Below are 17405 nucleotides of genomic sequence, written 5' to 3'. Positions count from 1 at the left end.
TCTTGCTTCTGATTTGTCTCGCTGGGTGCGACTGAAGGGTTCGTCTCGTTTTACTGGAGTTGGCCCTCAGTCAAGATGGATAGACGACTTTTTCTAGGGCTCTGAGGCGCGTCACGCTTGGGCTGTGAGGGATGGATAGACGATTTCTGGTGGAGGCAAAAGCGTTTGTCTTCTCGGTTATTGAAGGGGTGTCAGTGCTAAGGGTGGAAGAAAATCGGAAATTTTATTCCGGTGCGGTACTCCTTAGCAACCAGTGCATCGATTGGCTGGTTTCGACTATGGAGGTGCTGAGGGGTGGTAATGGTATGCCCGATTCTGTCAAATCTTTCAGGGAGGGGGCGAAGGTGACGATAGTCCGCACTGGAGGTAACATTAATGGCAGGTTTATGGAGGTAGCGGTCTATGGGGTGGGCGTTCAGAGAGGGTTTCTTCGCATTCCTGAGGGGCGGGGTGGATGGGGTTGGCTCAAGTTTATCACTGAGCTGCGTAAGGCTTTAGAAGTGGTTGGTACTGCGGTAGGGTGCGGGCTCGGTGGTTCCTCGCCGGAAGAGAAGTCAAGGGGGAAGGAGGTGGGGTTTGGTTCGGAAAGGCTGCGGGACCTCTGTCTTTCGCGGAGGCGGTTCGCTCGACGCCAACCATCTCTGCCTCTGGTGGCCGGAATCTGGTCGCGCAGGAGGAGGCGGCCTGGTGCGAGGAGCAGTTCCCGTTAAAGGACCGGTCTTGCGCGATTGTTCGGCAGGCGGTGGACTGTTACGCCTGGGAGAAAAGCCTTTTGGTTCCGGCGGGGAAAGACCTCTGTGGCGATGGCTTCAAGGTTCGAAAAGTCAGAAAGTGCAGTATAAGGGACAGCGATGTCAGAGTCTGCAGAAAGATTCTTGAACAGGTTGGAGTTTGGCTGGATTGGGTGAGTGGGTCTAACGTGGGCTGGAGTAGGAGCTCTTCTGTTGGGCTGAAAATGGGCCGGTGCAGGATCTCCTCAGCTGTGCTTAGTAGGCCACGCTGTAAGGATGGTTCTAAGAAGTTGGGCTCTAAGCCCAACCCCAAGAAGGCTAAGGGGGTTTTCCCGGATCAGGTTTGTGGTCTCGACGAAGCGAGGTTGGACTATGGAATTTCAGGATTGGGCTCTTCGGCGCCGGAAGCCGTGGACGGGTCGAGTTCTACCGTTCGGGGGTTCAAGTTAGGCTCGTCGTTGATGGGGGGTTCTTCCCCGGTGGAGACTCCGGCTTTATCCGCTCATCCGGTTTTGGCCCGGCAAGATGGGTCTAGGTCGGAGAAGATGACGATTGGCATGGATGGAGGGTTGTCGGATATTGGAGAGCTTCCTAGCGTGTGCACGGCGGTGATTGAAGATATCTCAGTGTGTGCGGCGAAGCCCAACATGCGTTTAGAAGGGTCTGTGTGTGGCTTAACCTCGGGTCTGCGTGGGGGACTGGAGTCGGGCCCTAAAGGATTTGAGTTTCCCTCTTTGGGGGCGGATGCGTTGGGAGAGAGGATTCGTTTGTCTCTTCCAGTGATGGCGGACAGTGGGGCTCCCATTTACCCGTCCGAAACAAAATCGGTCATGAGGTATCAGCGGAAATCGAAGGCCAAAGCGAGTAAGATGGATATTTCCCTGATTGATGAGGCAGTGACAGCTTTGAGTTCGCCGATGACACAGTGTTCGGGTACTTCCCAGGCTTTGGACGGGTCTGTGGTTCAGAATCTGCCGATGCCAAGTGGGGGAGTGGGTCTTCGGCGCGGTTTCCTTCTCCCGAGAGTTCCCTCCCCTTTGAGCGATTGCAAATCGAAGACCGGTGACAAGGGCGAGAATCCTAACTCGAATGGATTGATCCAATCTCAGGAGTGGCCGGTAGGGTTTAGTCCATCTGGGGAGATTGTTTTGTGGGATCAGGGAGAGAAAGGTGACTCTCCTCACCCCTTGGGCGTAATTCCTCCAGACTTACTCTTGGAGTGGGAGTCCGATGGTGCTGAGGATGAAGATTCGGCCCTGGCTTTGTTGGATGCCATTGAGGGAGATTTTCATCGGGATAGTATGGGGAAGCGGCATAAGATCAAAGGGAATTCTTCGCGGGGAAGTGGTGTTGAGGCGATTGGTGATTCTCCTGGGGCTGCGATTGATCTTAGCTTCTGTGTTAACACTCTAGGATTATCCCACGAGGGGAATGTGGAGGGCTTTTTAGATTTCATGACTAGTATTGATGCGGAGCATCGCATTGAGGCTTCAGTTTCCTCTTCTAAGTTTAAAGGGAGTCGTGAAGTGAAAAACTTAGAGTGCTCGATTAATTATGATGCTAGAGGGTTAGGTTCTAGTAGGGGCAAGGCTAAGCGGACTATTGCGATGTATTAGTATCGGGGTTTTGTGGGCTGTTTTGTAGGGGTCTTTCGGGTTTTTTCTTTTGGGTTTTTCGGGTGTTTTTTCCCTTTCCCCTCTTTTGCTTTTTGGTGTCCTTTTGTATACTTCATGTATGCTTAGGGGCGCCTTTACGCTTTTAATAAAATTCTCTTCTTACTTATCAAAAAATGTATGTTCAAAGGTATATGATTTCAAAGATCTAGTTTCCTACATGAAGCAACTATGATTCAATTAATAATGGCAGGATTTTACATTTAAAATATTTTTAAGAAAATTACCTGTGTGGTGGCATGTGGAGAATGGATTGCTCGGTCTAGAGCTGCAAGAGTTTCTAACACCTACGGTTAATTTTCATAAAACATTAATGTAAGTATAAAAAAGAAGCTATTGACACGAAGTATAATATGTCAGCCAACGTACCAAAACCCAGGATGGTCCCAACACATTAAGCAATCGATGAGCAATGTTGAAGAGAGTCCTCAAGGCCTAAATTGAAAGAGCAACTATAATCAACTATACAAATAGTTGTTCAACCAGATAATTGCAAGGAAACCATTTTCTTTAGAAATAAATTGTCGAAAAAAGTTTTTATTCTTGGTAAAAGGTACAGAAAATATGTAGCTGAATTAACTACCTGCACATTCTTAGGAGTAAGCACAATGCTGTCCCTTTGATCAACTAATTGTTCAGAGCGTTTTGACCCAGGCGACTGTAACGAACTGCTGAAATCTCAATTGTTATCCCATTTCAACATTGTCAGGGGACTTAAATCTTCAAAGTAGAAACCAAGACCAGAAAAATGTTGAATTAAAGACGTGAAGCTACAAACCTAAGGTGTAATTGAAAATGCGGATTGAAAAGTAAGGAATCTTTCTTAAATCCATTTTTTAAATTTTTTTATTTTTTTTAAACCTATTTACATTTAGATGCCTCATTCAATAGTCAAAACACAGCTTGTCTTGTAAAGCAACCTTAAAGATATAAAAGTAGATACTGTTCCAAACATATCCACGCATATGTAGAGATTAATACAGTACATAACTATTAGAATCTGTTACCATGTCTTTTTCTTTTATAATAACAACATATTTATTAAAAAGTACAAAAGCGCAATCCAAGTACACAAGAAGTATTCAAAAGAAACACCTAACTAAAAGAAGAAAAATTATCAAGAAAAACATAAAGGCTAGAAATATGAATATCATAGGCAACAGCCCAATGGTAAAGAGTCTTGAAGAAAAACACCTTTCGATCCACCACCATCTGCTCACGGTTTTCAAACTTTCGATAATTTCTTTCCTTCCAAATACACCACATAAGGCAAGACCGTACCATCTTCCATATTGCAGCACTCCAGCAAGCGAAAAGGTCTCCCACTCTTCTACGCATGACCCAAGCCAGTACGACACTACTTAAGATAGTATTCCAAAGAGCACTGGCAATCTCACAATGGAGTAGAAGGCGACCCACTGACTCCCTACTCTTCTTAGACATGCAACGCCAATTAACCACAATGACATGATGCTTCCTTAGGTTATTCATGGTTAGGATTTTCCCTAAAGCGACCAACCAAGCAAAGAACACCACTCTAAATGGGACTTTAATCCGCCAAATACTCCTCCAAGTAAAATGAGTACTATCATGGGGAACAACGACATTGTAGTATGATCTAACATCAAACAACTATCTCTTGAAACGTACCCAACAAAGCTTGTCTTCAGTTCCCCGTCTCAATCTAAAGGGAATACAACAAATTGAAGAATGAAGTAAAGAAATCCACCACCCAATTGCAAGCCACTCTAAGAAAGTTAACATTTCACTAATGAGAGTCACTAGAAAGCCTCCAAATGGTCTGTCACGGAAACATACCTAAACGGGCAATACTGAATAAGTCCAAAAAAGCTATCTTGAGGGCTTAATCCCCCACAACACACTTCATGCCAAAATCTAATTTTGAAACCTCACCCACCTCAAATCTAGTAATGACTAGTAAACTCCCTCAGCCCCTCCTGATATTTTTTCAAAGCCCCACCCCATCCAACCCATGGACCTCATTTGAACATCGACTACCATACAAACTGCCATATTTAGAATCCACAGCCACTCTCCACAAGGCTTTTCTCTCATGAGCTTAACGCCAAAGCCACTTCCCCAAAAGAGTTCGGTTGAACGAAAGCAAATTCCAGACCCCTAACCCTCCTTCATATATTACAGTACCAACCTTAGACAAACTAACCAAGAGGAATTTGAACTCTTCAGTCTTCACCAATCTCACCCCACAGAAAATCTCACTGCAATTTCTCTATATGATAGTCGGGAGGAGAAAAAGAGATATGAATTAGGCAGATTAGACAAATTGTTTTTAATCAAGGTAACCCTCCCACCCTTTGACAAATACATCATCTTTCATCCAGCCAAACGACTCTATCTTCTCAATAACACCATCCCAAATAGATTTGCTTTAAATGAAGCTGCCATCGGAAAACCTAAGTATTTCATAGGCAAAGAAAAGACCCTGCAACCCAAAATGCTAGCCAAGCCTCCAACATTATTAACATTGCCAATGGGGGGAACCAACTCTAATTTAGCCAAATTAATCCTCAAACCTGAGACTGCTTCAAAGCATAAAAACAAACAACACAAGTTATGAATATTTGAATTTGTATTGCAAAATATTAGGGTATCGTCCTCAAACAAAAGACAATAAATGTTGAAGGCACCAAGATTCCTAGACCCCACCAAGAAGCTTGATAAAAGACCCTCATTCTTTATTGCAAAAATCATTTTACTTTAACACCTCAATAACAATAACGAAGAGCAAGGGAGACAAAGGGTCTCCCTGACTCAAACCACGGTAACTACCAAAAATACCTGTTGAAGTACTTTTCATCAAAACAAAAAAGCGCACTAAACAAATACAATGTGCTATACAATTACACCATTTATCCCCAAAATTGAATCTCCTCAGCACATACAAAAATTAAAATAATAATAATAATAATAAATTCCCAATGAACATGATCATAAGCCTTTTCAATATCCAACTTTCATAACACACATGGTTTCCCAGATCTAATCCTACTCTCCAAGCACTCATTGGCTATGAGGAAAGAGTCTAGAATCTGTCCATCCCTGATGAACATATTCTGAGGCTTGGAAATAATCTTCTCCTCTAGCAAACTCAACTTGCTAGCTATAACGTTGACAACAATTTTGTAAACTCCACCCACTATGCTAATATGTCGAAAGTCCTTAATGTCAATGGCCCCTAATTTCTTCGAACTAAGAGAAAGGAAGGTAGCATATTGAGGCTTTTTTCAAACATACCTTCTAGCATGAAAATCGTGGAAAACATTCATGATGTCTACTCTCACCACCTCATAGACCTCATCTTCTTAGAAAGCTATCTCCAACCAAATGGCCTCCCCCTCCCCAATGGAATCAAAAGACAAGCCATCCAAACCAAACCGCCAACTATACCGTTCAAGAAACAAGCTATCGTAGAACTACACAAAGTGTTCTTTGATCTCAGTCTGATCTATCGTTAACCGCCAATTGTTCAATGGAATTATTCCTTCTATTCAAATTGGCAACTCGATAAAAGAACTTTGTGCATTTGTCACCCTCTCTTAACAACAGTGCCAGAAATTTTTGCCTATTAAGTCACCTCACCTCCTCCAAAAGCATTGTCCTCTCCAACTCATTAATCATTATAGCCTTCCTCAATTTCTTCTCCTCACTTAAGACTCTCTTCTTCCAAACCCTCAAGAACCTGTAACTCTTCCAAAATAAGCTTTTTCTTTCTCTCTATATTGGCAAACACCTCCTCATTTCAAACTCTTAAATCAATTTTCAAACCCTTAAGTTTGTGAGCCAAAATGTAACTCGGAGAACCCTGGAAGTGATAAGAGGTCCACAACTATTTCAACCTATCTACAAAATCCTTGGATTTTAACCACATGTTCTCGAACTTGAAATACCTTCTACCTCTATGAAGAACCCCGCAATCGAAAAGAATAGGAGAATGATCTGAGCACAGTTTAGGCGGCCTTTTCTGGGTCAAATTAGAGAACATGGCTTCCTAGTCAGGCGAAACAAGAACTCTATCAATTCTATACCACAAGAGAGAGTCTCTACTGTTTGACCACATAAAAGAACCTCCCACAAGAGGAATATCCATAAGCCCTTGCTCAAAAATGAAATCTGAGAACTCCACCATAGATAGACAAAAATAGGCTTCACCCGATCTCATAGTAGGAAAATGAGTGACATTGAAATCTCTCTCTCCCAAAAAAAAAAAATGCACCAAGGCAAGTTCCACCAACTAAGCAAACCAGCCAATTCATCCCATAAAAGCCTTCTATTACAATCGGCATTAGGGCCATAAACACTTGCAAAAGCCTAAGAAAATTTTCTTTGACATTTTTAAAAGAATCGGCAATCAAAAACTCTCCCACACACTCTTCAATTTTCTCCACCACCCTTCCATCCCACATGAGCAAAATACCACTGGATTCCCCCTTGAATTTAAACAACATCAATCTACATGTACAGCCCATAAACTATGCACCATACTTTTTTTGATGAGTAAGGGAAAAATTCAATAAGAGCGCAAAGAGCGATCAAGTACACAGGGAGTATACAAGAACGACAATTAAGAAGAAGAGGAAAACAATACAAGAAAATCATGATAATTAATCACTATAGGGGCAGAGAACGCAGCCGTCCAAGAATACAAAGAAAGAAAGAAAAAAAGAAATGAGCTCCTCAATGGTTCTTTCTTTATCCTCAAACTGTCTATCGTTGCATTCCCTCCACAAGCAACATAAGAGGCAACAAGGGACCATCTTCCACACAACCGCACTCTGAGAGCGACCACCCGTCCACCAACAAGCAAATAGATCTACCACCCGAGGAGGCATAACTCAAGACAGATTGAAGCGACTGAAAATGGCATTCCAAAGAACGCAAGCGACCTCACAATGTAGGAGTAGATGATCCACACACTCCTCATTTTTTTTACACATGCAACATCTATTAATCACAATGACTTGCCTCTTTCTGAGATTGTCCAAAGGATTTTCCCCAAAGCTGCCACCCAAGCAAAAAAAGCCACCCAAGCGAAAAAAGCCACTTTTAAAGGAACCTTGGTCCACCAAACACTTTTCTAGGGGAAATGAGCTGTCTCCTTGTAAGCAAGTATCTTAGGCTATCTCCAGCAGTTGGAGTTAAAGTAGCTACTCAAAAAGTGACAATCTCTATTTTAACTACTGGTTATCTTAAAAACACTCCAACAATAATATCTATCCCACTCTTTATTTTTTTTAAATAATATTTTTTTATTGTTTTTTTTTTTTTTTTCTCTCTTCCGTCCTCAGCCCCAACCGGCCAACCCCATCAAACCCACAACCAAACCACTGAAACCAAGCTTGCCCACCCACGCCCAAGACCCAGAACCAAACCAGCCTTGCCCACCCACACCCAAGACTCAGAACAGTCGATGGTTGCTGGTGCGGTCGATGGTGGCTAGAGCGGTCGATTGTCGGTGGGGAAGCCGGATTCAACATTTTCTTTACTTCTCCTTGGTGTTTCTCGACAGACAAACGGGGGATTGAGAATGGTGTTTTTGTACCATGTGGTGGGCGATCTGACGATGGGGAAGCTGGAGATTGTGGAGTTCCTGGAGACGAAGACGGTGGAGTCGGCCAGCAACGAACGTAGACGGCGGCGACATCTGGGTCGTCAAGGACGGTCTCGTTCGGCTTTGGAGCTTTGGAAGGCTCGGTCGGACCTCGGCGTCGGCACTTAGAGAGGAGACCGGTGTCTATTCCGAGCGGCGTCAGTGCAGAGAGAGAGGCGTCGGCGTCGGCGTCGGACCTCGTCATCTCCGGTGGGCGAGACGCGAGAGAGAGGAGTGAGAGAAAGAGGGAAGAGAAAAAAACAATAAAAAAATAGTAAACATGTGAACAGTGAATAGCCAATAGTGGCTATTCACTGTTGCTGAAGTTAAGAAAAAAATTAAGATGACTATACTGCTGGATGAAGAAAAAGTGGTAAAAATAGTCAAATTTGACTTTTTGGTTAAAATGAAGCTTCTGCTGGAGATGGCCTTATAGAAAGATCTAACATCAAACTTCCCTTTGCGTGAAGGAAACCACCAAAGCTTGTCTTCCCCATCACGATCACGTCTGATAGAATACAATAAGGTGAAGAAGGAAGCCAAGACGTCCACCTCCCAATTGTGGGCCGCTCGAATGAACCTAACATCCCACTGAAAAGATCCATTCTCTAGAATCATATGGGCTGCAACGAGAGAATTCTTGTTGCAAGCAATGTCATACAAACCTAGAAAAGCTTCCTTAAGGGGCATCTCTCCGCACCATACATCATCCCAGAATCTGATCCTGGAACCATCTCCCAGAACAAGTCTGGTATGACTACTAAATAAGCTCCACCCCTTCCTGATGTTCTTCCAAAGCCCTACTCCGTGAGACCCAGGGGGATCTAAAGAACACCAACCAGCCCAAGTAGAACTGTACTTAGCATCCACAACTGATCTCCACAAGGCCTCTCTCTCATGCTCATAACGTCACAACCACTTCCCTAATAAAGCCTTATTAAAGGTCCTTAAATTCTGGATACCCAAACCACCATCTGAAATAGGGGAACAAACCGTGGACCAGCTAACCAAATGATATTTGAAATCTTCACCAAGACCTCCCCACAAAAAATCACAATGAAGCTTCTCTATACGGCTAGCAACGCTAGAAGGAATGGGGAAGAGAGAGAGGAAATACGTGGTGAGATTAGATAGAGTACTCTTTATAAGGGTAACTCTACCACCCTTAGACAAATACATCATCTTCCAACTAGCCAGCCATCTTTCAATTTTGCCCACTACATCATCCCAAATGGACTTAGCCTTGAAAGGGTGCGGAGTTTTCTCTCTTCCTTCAAAGTATCTCGGTCTTCTGTGCACCATACTACAAGGCATAAGCTCTAGTTTAGTATCCTGAAGACAAATAACATCTACCTTCCAATCTCTGAGCATATTTTGAACTCTAAGACGTTTCTCCCCCTTGTTTAACCTTCTTACATCCCAAGATAACAATTTAAACTTCATGGACAAACTGGGTTACCCCTTCCCTTTACTCTGCTTCAACTAGAACTGCCACTCGTAGAATCAAATTGATGGAGCATGACAATCTTTTTAATTCTCTTTTGCCTCTGTTGGCTGATTTGGAGTTGGAAACCCATTCCTCCCGGTTATGACTCACTTCAATGGCTGTAAACACTATTAGTTCCCCTTCAAACCCCTAACATGATAATCCAACATAATGGCATATGTGCTTCACCTTCTACAGGACCCAGCTAGAAGCTGTTGGCCCTGAACACTCAGGTTTGACAAACACACCAGGGGAACAGCAATTCAGAGGCACACAAACAATGGGTTCCTCCCGAGCGCATAGCACCAATCCGAACATGGAAAAAACAACTCCTTTCTACACAACACACATCAAGCCCAGCCAAACTAGCAGTCTTTAACACCCAAAAAACTTGAATAACCCTCCCTAGGAACCAACCCACTCTCCTTACCCTTATTCGAAAGACCCATCTCCTTACCCACATTAAGACAACCCCCCCCCCCCCCCCCCCCCCCTTGGACTGCTCTGAGAGTGATGACAACAGGGGCAGATTCAATCCCAACGATATCCTTTTTTTCCCTTTTACCACCACTACCAAATCAGAAGAAATGGAAGGATTAGAGGTTACCTCATCAACAGAGTGATCCAAACAAGGAGCTTTGAAAGGATTCGACACTAAGATCTCCTTTTCTATCACCAAATCGCCCTAACCCAAATGATTACCATCAGTGATAGAATCACCTCTAGAAACTAAAGTCCTGCTCAAACCCAAAATACTTCCCAAACAAGAAAAATCATCATCGGAACTCACGACCGAGGGCCTAAACCTGAACGATCTTTCTCAACGTAAACGCGGGGAAATTTGAGCTTGGGGATTGCACATGGAGCTGCTGCGCATACTCCGGCGAGGCCTTAGACCAATCATTGTAGGCGACATAGCTGAAACTATTGTCCTTCAAAATCCGCTTCCCCTTATCTCTCAACTGCACGGTGGCTGCTACAGATCCCACCGGCGAAGCACGCAGATAACCAGCAGAGAACCATAAGCTCGGACAGAGCTTGGGCCTGCACTCGCACAGCCAACACTAGAACCCAAGCCCATCCCCAAATTAGCATGACCCCTGGCCCGCAATTCACCCTCCACAAGGGTGGGTTTGACCCTGGGCCAGGTCATGCAATTAACTCTGACCCCTAACGGGCCCAAACCCTTGACACCCACACCTTTTGATTGACCCACCAACAAGGGTTGATTTTAAAAGCATCAAACCACAATACTTGATGATGCATGACCACTATACTCAACAATGCATTACCACCACACTTGACAATGCATGACCACTGCTATATGCTGGCTGGAGAAGTGCACCAGCTCCACCTCTTCGTCCACTACCAAATGACACCACAAAGAAAGATGCGACCTTTCGCAGCTCAAAAGCACAATTGTTCCACCCCTTCTCTTATTTTGGCCCTCCGATACAACAATGAAACCACACCGCCCAACACCACCATATTCCGCCAACACCAGATAGCAACCATAGGCAATTTGAGCATCTCTGAGCAATAAGCGGTGTTGCCAACCCTCTAGGATTTTGTGAACTCCTTCAGCCCTCCTCCAAAATTAGAGCCTCTACTATCTCCGACAACCATGCCATGCTCACCTTTCCCAAATGTACTGCATGAGAGATACCCCTACTCCTTTCAACGATTCTTAACATAGGCAATTGTAAGAGAATGGCTTTGGCTACTATGGTGTCTTCCAAAATCCACTTAACAAGTCTAAACCTCGTGGTAAGAAACATCAATATATTTTCATCCTCTGTTACCACGTCAACATAAGTAACTATAAAGTAAAAAGGGAAAAAAGTAATAATAATGGTCCAACAAAACGATAATGTAAGCGAAGGATTCTCATAATTTAACAAACAGCATGGTTTTTAAACAAAACAAAATGAAGACATGCAAACTTATAGGTGTCTTATGTGAAACAAAGTGACTAACCTAGCCAGGGGGGGGGGGGGGGGGGGGGGGAATGAACAAAAGAAAAACAAAAAGTAAAACCATAATAAGAGATATCAGGAGCCACCAAATGTTAGCAAATGGTACAAATTTGTAATATAAAAATACAAAGAACTACGGTACCTGCGTTTAGAGAAAAATAAATAGATTCTCACCATCTTTGAATAGTGAAGCTACAAGCATCATGAGTGATGAGATGGTACAGTGATATTAACAACATAATACCTCTTTTTTTCTGCTTCACTGGGGAAATTGATTGTAAATTTGCAAAGAGATGCTAGAAAAGAGTTTAAAGGCTCTATGACACGAAGAACCCCGCATGCCTGTGGCACAATCATACAAACTATCATCATCTACGATAGGGCAATTGAAAATAAATTCTTTGCTTAAAGATTAAAGCTGATGCCACTTATATCAACAGTAGTACCTAAACCAGAACCATGACTTAAGAATGCTATATTTTCACTCTTGAAATAAAACAAAGACAAAATGACAGCAATAGTTATCCGTTGAGTCAGTATGTTAAAATTGTTGTACCTGAGTGAATGCCTGGTATCCCTTCAAAATTTCCAATATAATAGCCTCTCCTTGTGACCTTCCAAAATTATTTCGGGTCAGATACACAGAAATTCATCTTTTCTTAAGACTAGAAGATCTTTTAATAGAAAAGTTCACCAAACCTGGACAAAATAAGGGACAATGCATCAAGAATGGTCAACCACAGAGAATCAACCATTGAGATGCAGAGAGCAGCAGTTTTCCCAGTACATTTTGCGGGTGGATCATTATCATATCTGGGAGATTCAAGCTACTTGCACCAAGAGAGAATAAGCAATGACCATCATGCTAGCATATGACATGTTCCTCAAAAAGTATTAGAAAGGGAAAGTAAAAGAAAAGGGAAGCATGTACCTCCCCAATTTCAACAGCTTCATCTGTCAAAGTAGCAACTGTAAAGACCACACCCAACAGACCTTCAACTGCCAAAGTTATCGAATGGGCCTCACTAGCAACCAAGACTGCAGCATTGGATGCATCATTATCAAGACTCCACTCAATCCCTGCAGAAGATACATATCATCAAATTCTGTGTGCAACAAGAATCACGATAATGCTAAGAGATGAACTCTACAAGGCCAGGAAAAAAAAAAAAAAAGAGCTAATTTTTAGAATGAATATGAATGCGTTAAAGTATGTCAAAAAAGTTTCCAAACTTTACATCCCCGAGTGTGACAGAACTTAACTCCCAATCCATGCTGACTCTATGCATAGTCAGAAATCCTTTTGAATCTTTATGGTTCACTATCTCACCTATTAGCCAGCAGATTGTTGTGATATTTAAAAGTTATGCTAAAACACCTCCTCAGGCAACACCTGAATGAGACTTCTTAGTTCTGCTTCAGTGAAATGTTCAAGTCCCTTGATCTAGCTAGATGATGATCACCGTAATCGCAAATTCATTAAAAAGCGCAAAAACAAAACCCAAGTACACAAGAAGTATACAAGAGAGAAGCCTAGCAAGTAGCAAAGAAGAGATCTAAAAAAGCATAAAAATTTGAAAACTACAATTTGAGGCAGCAGTCCAAAGAAAAAGAGTTAAGAATAAATCCTTTGATTGCACTAAGGTCCTTTCGTAATCCCTAAAATTACGACCGTCTCTTTCCCTCCACAGACATCACATTAGGCCAGGCAGAATCATCTTCTAGACTGCATCAAGCTGAGATCTAGCCCCTGGCAGTCTCCAACAGGCAAAGAGATCTACTACCCTTCTAGGCATAACCCAAACCAGCACTACACTGCTAAAGATAGTATTTCAAAGAGCACTTGCGATCTCAAAATGGAGTAGAAAATGGTCTACTGACTCCCAATTCTTCTTACACCTACAAAATCACTCAACCACAATAATATGTTGTTTCCTTAGATTGTCCATGGTGAGGATTTTCCTAAGGCGGCCGGCCACATTAAGAAAGCCAGACTCAAGGAAGCCTTATTCCGTCAAATACTCCTACAAGGAAAATGAGTGATACCATGGGGAACAAGAACCTTATGGTAAGATTTAACATCAAACAACCCTCTCTTGGAATGAATCCAACGAAGTCTGTCATCATCGCCCCGTCTCACTCTAATGGAATACAACAAGGTGAAAAGTGAGGTAAAGTGATTCATCTCCATCATGAGCTACTTTGAGAAAGTTAATATTCCACTTATGGGAGGCACTAGAAAGCTCCAAATGGTCCGCCACAGCAACGTCCTTAAAACGGGCAATGTTAAACAAGTCCGAAAAAGATGACTTGAGAGATTGAGCCCCACACCAAACATCATGCTAGAAACGAATTTTGGAGCCATTCCCCGGGTGGCTAGACAGCTCTCCCCAACCCCTCCTAATATTCTTCCAAAACCCCACCCTATGTGACCCATGAACTTCATTAGAACACCACCCACCTCAAGCACTGTCAAATTTAGAATCAACAACCACCCTCCAAAAAGCCTCTCTCTCATGAACATAGCGCCACATCCACGTCCCCAAGATAGCCCAGTTGAAGACAAGTAAACTCCTAACCCCCAACCCTCCTTCCGCTATTGGAGTACACACCTTAGTCTAGTTGACCAAGTGAAATTTGAACTCTTCACCCATGCCACTCCACAAAGAATCCCTCTGCGACTTCTCTAGGCGCTTGACTATGCCAACAAGAAAGGGGAAGAGGGACATGATGTAGGTAGGCAAATTAACATTAGTTAAAGTGCTTTTAATCAAGGTAACTCTCCCACCCTTAGATAAGTATATCGTCTTCCATCCAGCCAAACAACACTCTACCTTCTCAATCAAGTCATCCCAAATAGACTTGGCTTTAAACAAGTCTCCCAAGGGCAGGCCTAGATACTTCATGGTAAGGAAGATACACTGCATCCCAAAATGCTAGTCAAACCTTCAATGCTCATAACATTGCCAACCAGAACTAGCTCTGATTTAGCCAAATTAATACTCAGACCAGAAACCGCTTCAAAGCATAAAAACAAACTTCACAAAATATACAGGTGTTTAAAATTCGCCTCACAAAAAATCAAGGTGTCAACCGCAAACAAAAGGTTAGAAATGTTGTTAGCATCACCACTCCTAGACCCCACCTTGAAGTTCGATAACAAGAGCTGAAATCATTCTACTTAACACTTCCCTAACAATAATGAAAATGGGAGACAATGGATCTCCCTGTCTTAGGCCACGGGAACCACTAAATAAACTTAACAGGGTCCCATTCACCAAGATTGAGAAGCGCACAGATGAAATACAATAAGCCACCCATTTGCACCATTTTACCCCAAAACTGCACATCTTCAACGAATACAAAAAGAAATCTCAATTGACATGGTCAAAAGCCTTTTCAATATCCAGCTTACATAGAAGACTTGGAACCTCATAGCCAAGCCTACTATCAATGCACTCAGTGGCAATGAGAACTGAGTCTAGGATCTGCCTGCCCTTGATGAAAGCATTCTGAGGCTTAGAAATGATATTCTCCACAACCAATTCCAACCTATTAGCTAGAACTCTGGGCACAATCTTATACACTCCACCCACTAAGCTAATCGGTCAAAACTCTTTGATATCAACGGCCCTTGATTTCTTTGGAATAAGAGCACTACCAGCAAATACCTTAAAACCCCTTCCCTTCCCTATATATAGGTAAAATCTCAAAAAAAAAAAAACTACAAAAAGTCACATGCAGTAGATTCTCTATATCTTCCCTAAACCATTGGGTAGCTATAGTGCTTTCCAATGCATTGGGTAGCACTGTAGCTACCCAATACATTATTATAATCAGAAAAAATCATCTCTCCTTGGATGCCTTTCTATACACACACCCCTATTCCTCCTCCTCCTTCGTTCAAGAACATTCTCCTTTCCCTTTCGTTCAAGCTGTGATTTTGCTTCAACATCTGTACGACGTATTAGCATTGAGCCATCCTTACCCGTTGAAAGAATAATGGCAAAATGGGATGAGTTTCTTCTTCAACAATTGGGCGAAATGGGTGAAGAAACTCCTCTATCTGAGCCATTGTGCATTTGACTGTAAGAATACAGACTTTCAGAAGTAATGGAGCGAATAGAATGATGCCCATCATCTCATAAGTTTGTACTAATCCATACCAATCTACCGTGCTCGGTAATCACACAGATTTATCTACAACAAGTCGATAGGCATCAACAACAGCTGGAATATTTTCATCTCAACAAACTTCTGACCCATAAGCATCCAAGTAGATAAATAGTTTTGTTTTAAAGCGGCTGGTTGTGACTAGTACAGCGGAGGTGGAGGATCTCTTTGAGCTCTGTGAGTATTGGACTAGTGCAGCGGAAGAGCTGGGATTGAGATTTGAGAGTGAGAGTGGGAGAGTGGCTTGGGAGAGAATAAAGAAATAATAAAAAATAAATAAAGAAAAAAGAAAAGGTAAGGAAATAATATTTAAATGATATAAGGAATTATAAAGGGAATTTATTGTGGAGTGCATTTGGATAGGGAAGCAAAAAGTAGTTTAGTTCCCTAAATTTAGGGAAAATCGTTGAGTATCTGCTGCTAGTGCTCTAATAGAAATGAAGGTAGCATTGAAGCTTTTTTCAATCATATCTCTAGTATGAAAATCATGGAAGACATTCATGATGTCTGCTTTAAGCACCTCCCAACAAGCCAAGAAACACCCATAGTAAAACCATCAGGACCCCGGGACTTATCACCATTAAGGGCTTTCACTACCTCCCTAATGCCCACAGAGAAACCTGACAGCAAGCCTTGATGCATAGACGCATACAACATCCGGCTAAGCGCTTCCATAACCACCACAAACAGCAAAGGAGAAAGAGGATCACCTTGCCTAATCCCCCGCGAACTCTGAAAGAAACCATGAGGGGTACCATTAATCAATATGGAAAATTTTACTGTAGAAATGCAACATTTAATCCAATCCCTCCACCTCTCCCCAAACCCACATCTCTGAAGCATGTAAAGAAGGAAATCCCAATTCACGTGATCATAAGCTTTCTCCAAATCCAGTTTGCATAATAACCCAGCCTCCCCTGACCGTATCTGGCTATCCAAACATTCATTGGCAATAAGAACTGAGTCCAAGATTTGCCTTCCACCAATAAAAGCATTCTGAGAACTCGAGATAATTTTTCCCAACACTGATTTAAGCCTGTTAGCAAGGACCTTAGAGATAATTTTATAGACCCCTCCCACCAAACTAATAGGCCTAAAATCCTTAACTTCCATCGCATCAGCCTTCTTAGGAATAAGGGAAACAAAAGTAGCATTCAAGCTCTTCTCGAACTGGCAACTATTATGAAATTCTGAAAAAACCCCCATAATATCTTTTTTGAGAACCCCCCAACATTGCTGAAAGAACGCCATAGAAAAACCATCTGGACCCGGAGCCTTATCCCCATTCATCTCTCTCACCACCTCCCACACCTCCTGCTCCTCAAAGCCTCGTTCTAACCAGAGGCACTCATCCGCATCAATGGAGGAGAAAGAAATCCCATCCACCCTAGGCCGCCACGAACTCTGCTCGGTGTAAAGAGAGTCATAATAATTCACAATATGCTCCTTAATTTCCAACGGATCAGAAGACAGAGCCCCATTTATCCTCAAGACTCCCACATGATTGTGCCTCCGATGGGAATTAGCCACCCTATGAAAAAATTTAGTATTATTATCCCCTTCCTTTAGCCACAGAGCCCGAGATTTTTGCCTCCAATTAATCTCCTCGCACAGGAGTGTTTTTTCCATCTCTCTGATCATGTCTGACTTCTGAACCCTCTCCTCCTCCACTAACCCCCGATCTTCTTCAAAACACTCCAACTCTTTAATACCTTCCAAAAGTTCCTTCTTCTTCTT

General features: G+C 42.7%; 1 protein-coding gene across 3 annotated transcripts in view; it reads right to left on the bottom strand.

The window, feature by feature from the left end:
• LOC133851003 (uncharacterized) overlaps positions 1-17405 on the bottom strand; it is a 69162-nt gene that overhangs the window by 14889 nt on the left and 36868 nt on the right. For 2 of the 3 annotated variants that reach the window (XM_062287288.1, XM_062287290.1), the window contains 7 exons: positions 12427-12575; positions 12195-12322; positions 12052-12109; positions 11740-11837; positions 2988-3075; positions 2774-2839; positions 2632-2691 (listed from right to left, as the gene is read on the bottom strand). In XM_062287288.1, coding sequence (XP_062143272.1) covers positions 2632-2691; positions 2774-2839; positions 2988-3075; positions 11740-11837; positions 12052-12109; positions 12195-12322; positions 12427-12575 — 647 coding nt within the window. The remainder of the gene's footprint in view (positions 1-2631; positions 2692-2773; positions 2840-2987; positions 3076-11739; positions 11838-12051; positions 12110-12194; positions 12323-12426; positions 12576-17405) is intronic. The other variant, XM_062287289.1, reaches the window with a different exon arrangement.

This window comes from Alnus glutinosa, chromosome 12 (genome assembly GCF_958979055.1).
Source record: "Alnus glutinosa chromosome 12, dhAlnGlut1.1, whole genome shotgun sequence".
NCBI classification, from domain to species: Eukaryota; Viridiplantae; Streptophyta; class Magnoliopsida; order Fagales; family Betulaceae; genus Alnus; species Alnus glutinosa.
Note: the sequence above shows the minus strand (reverse complement) of the source record. Positions and strands in the feature narration are given on the sequence as shown.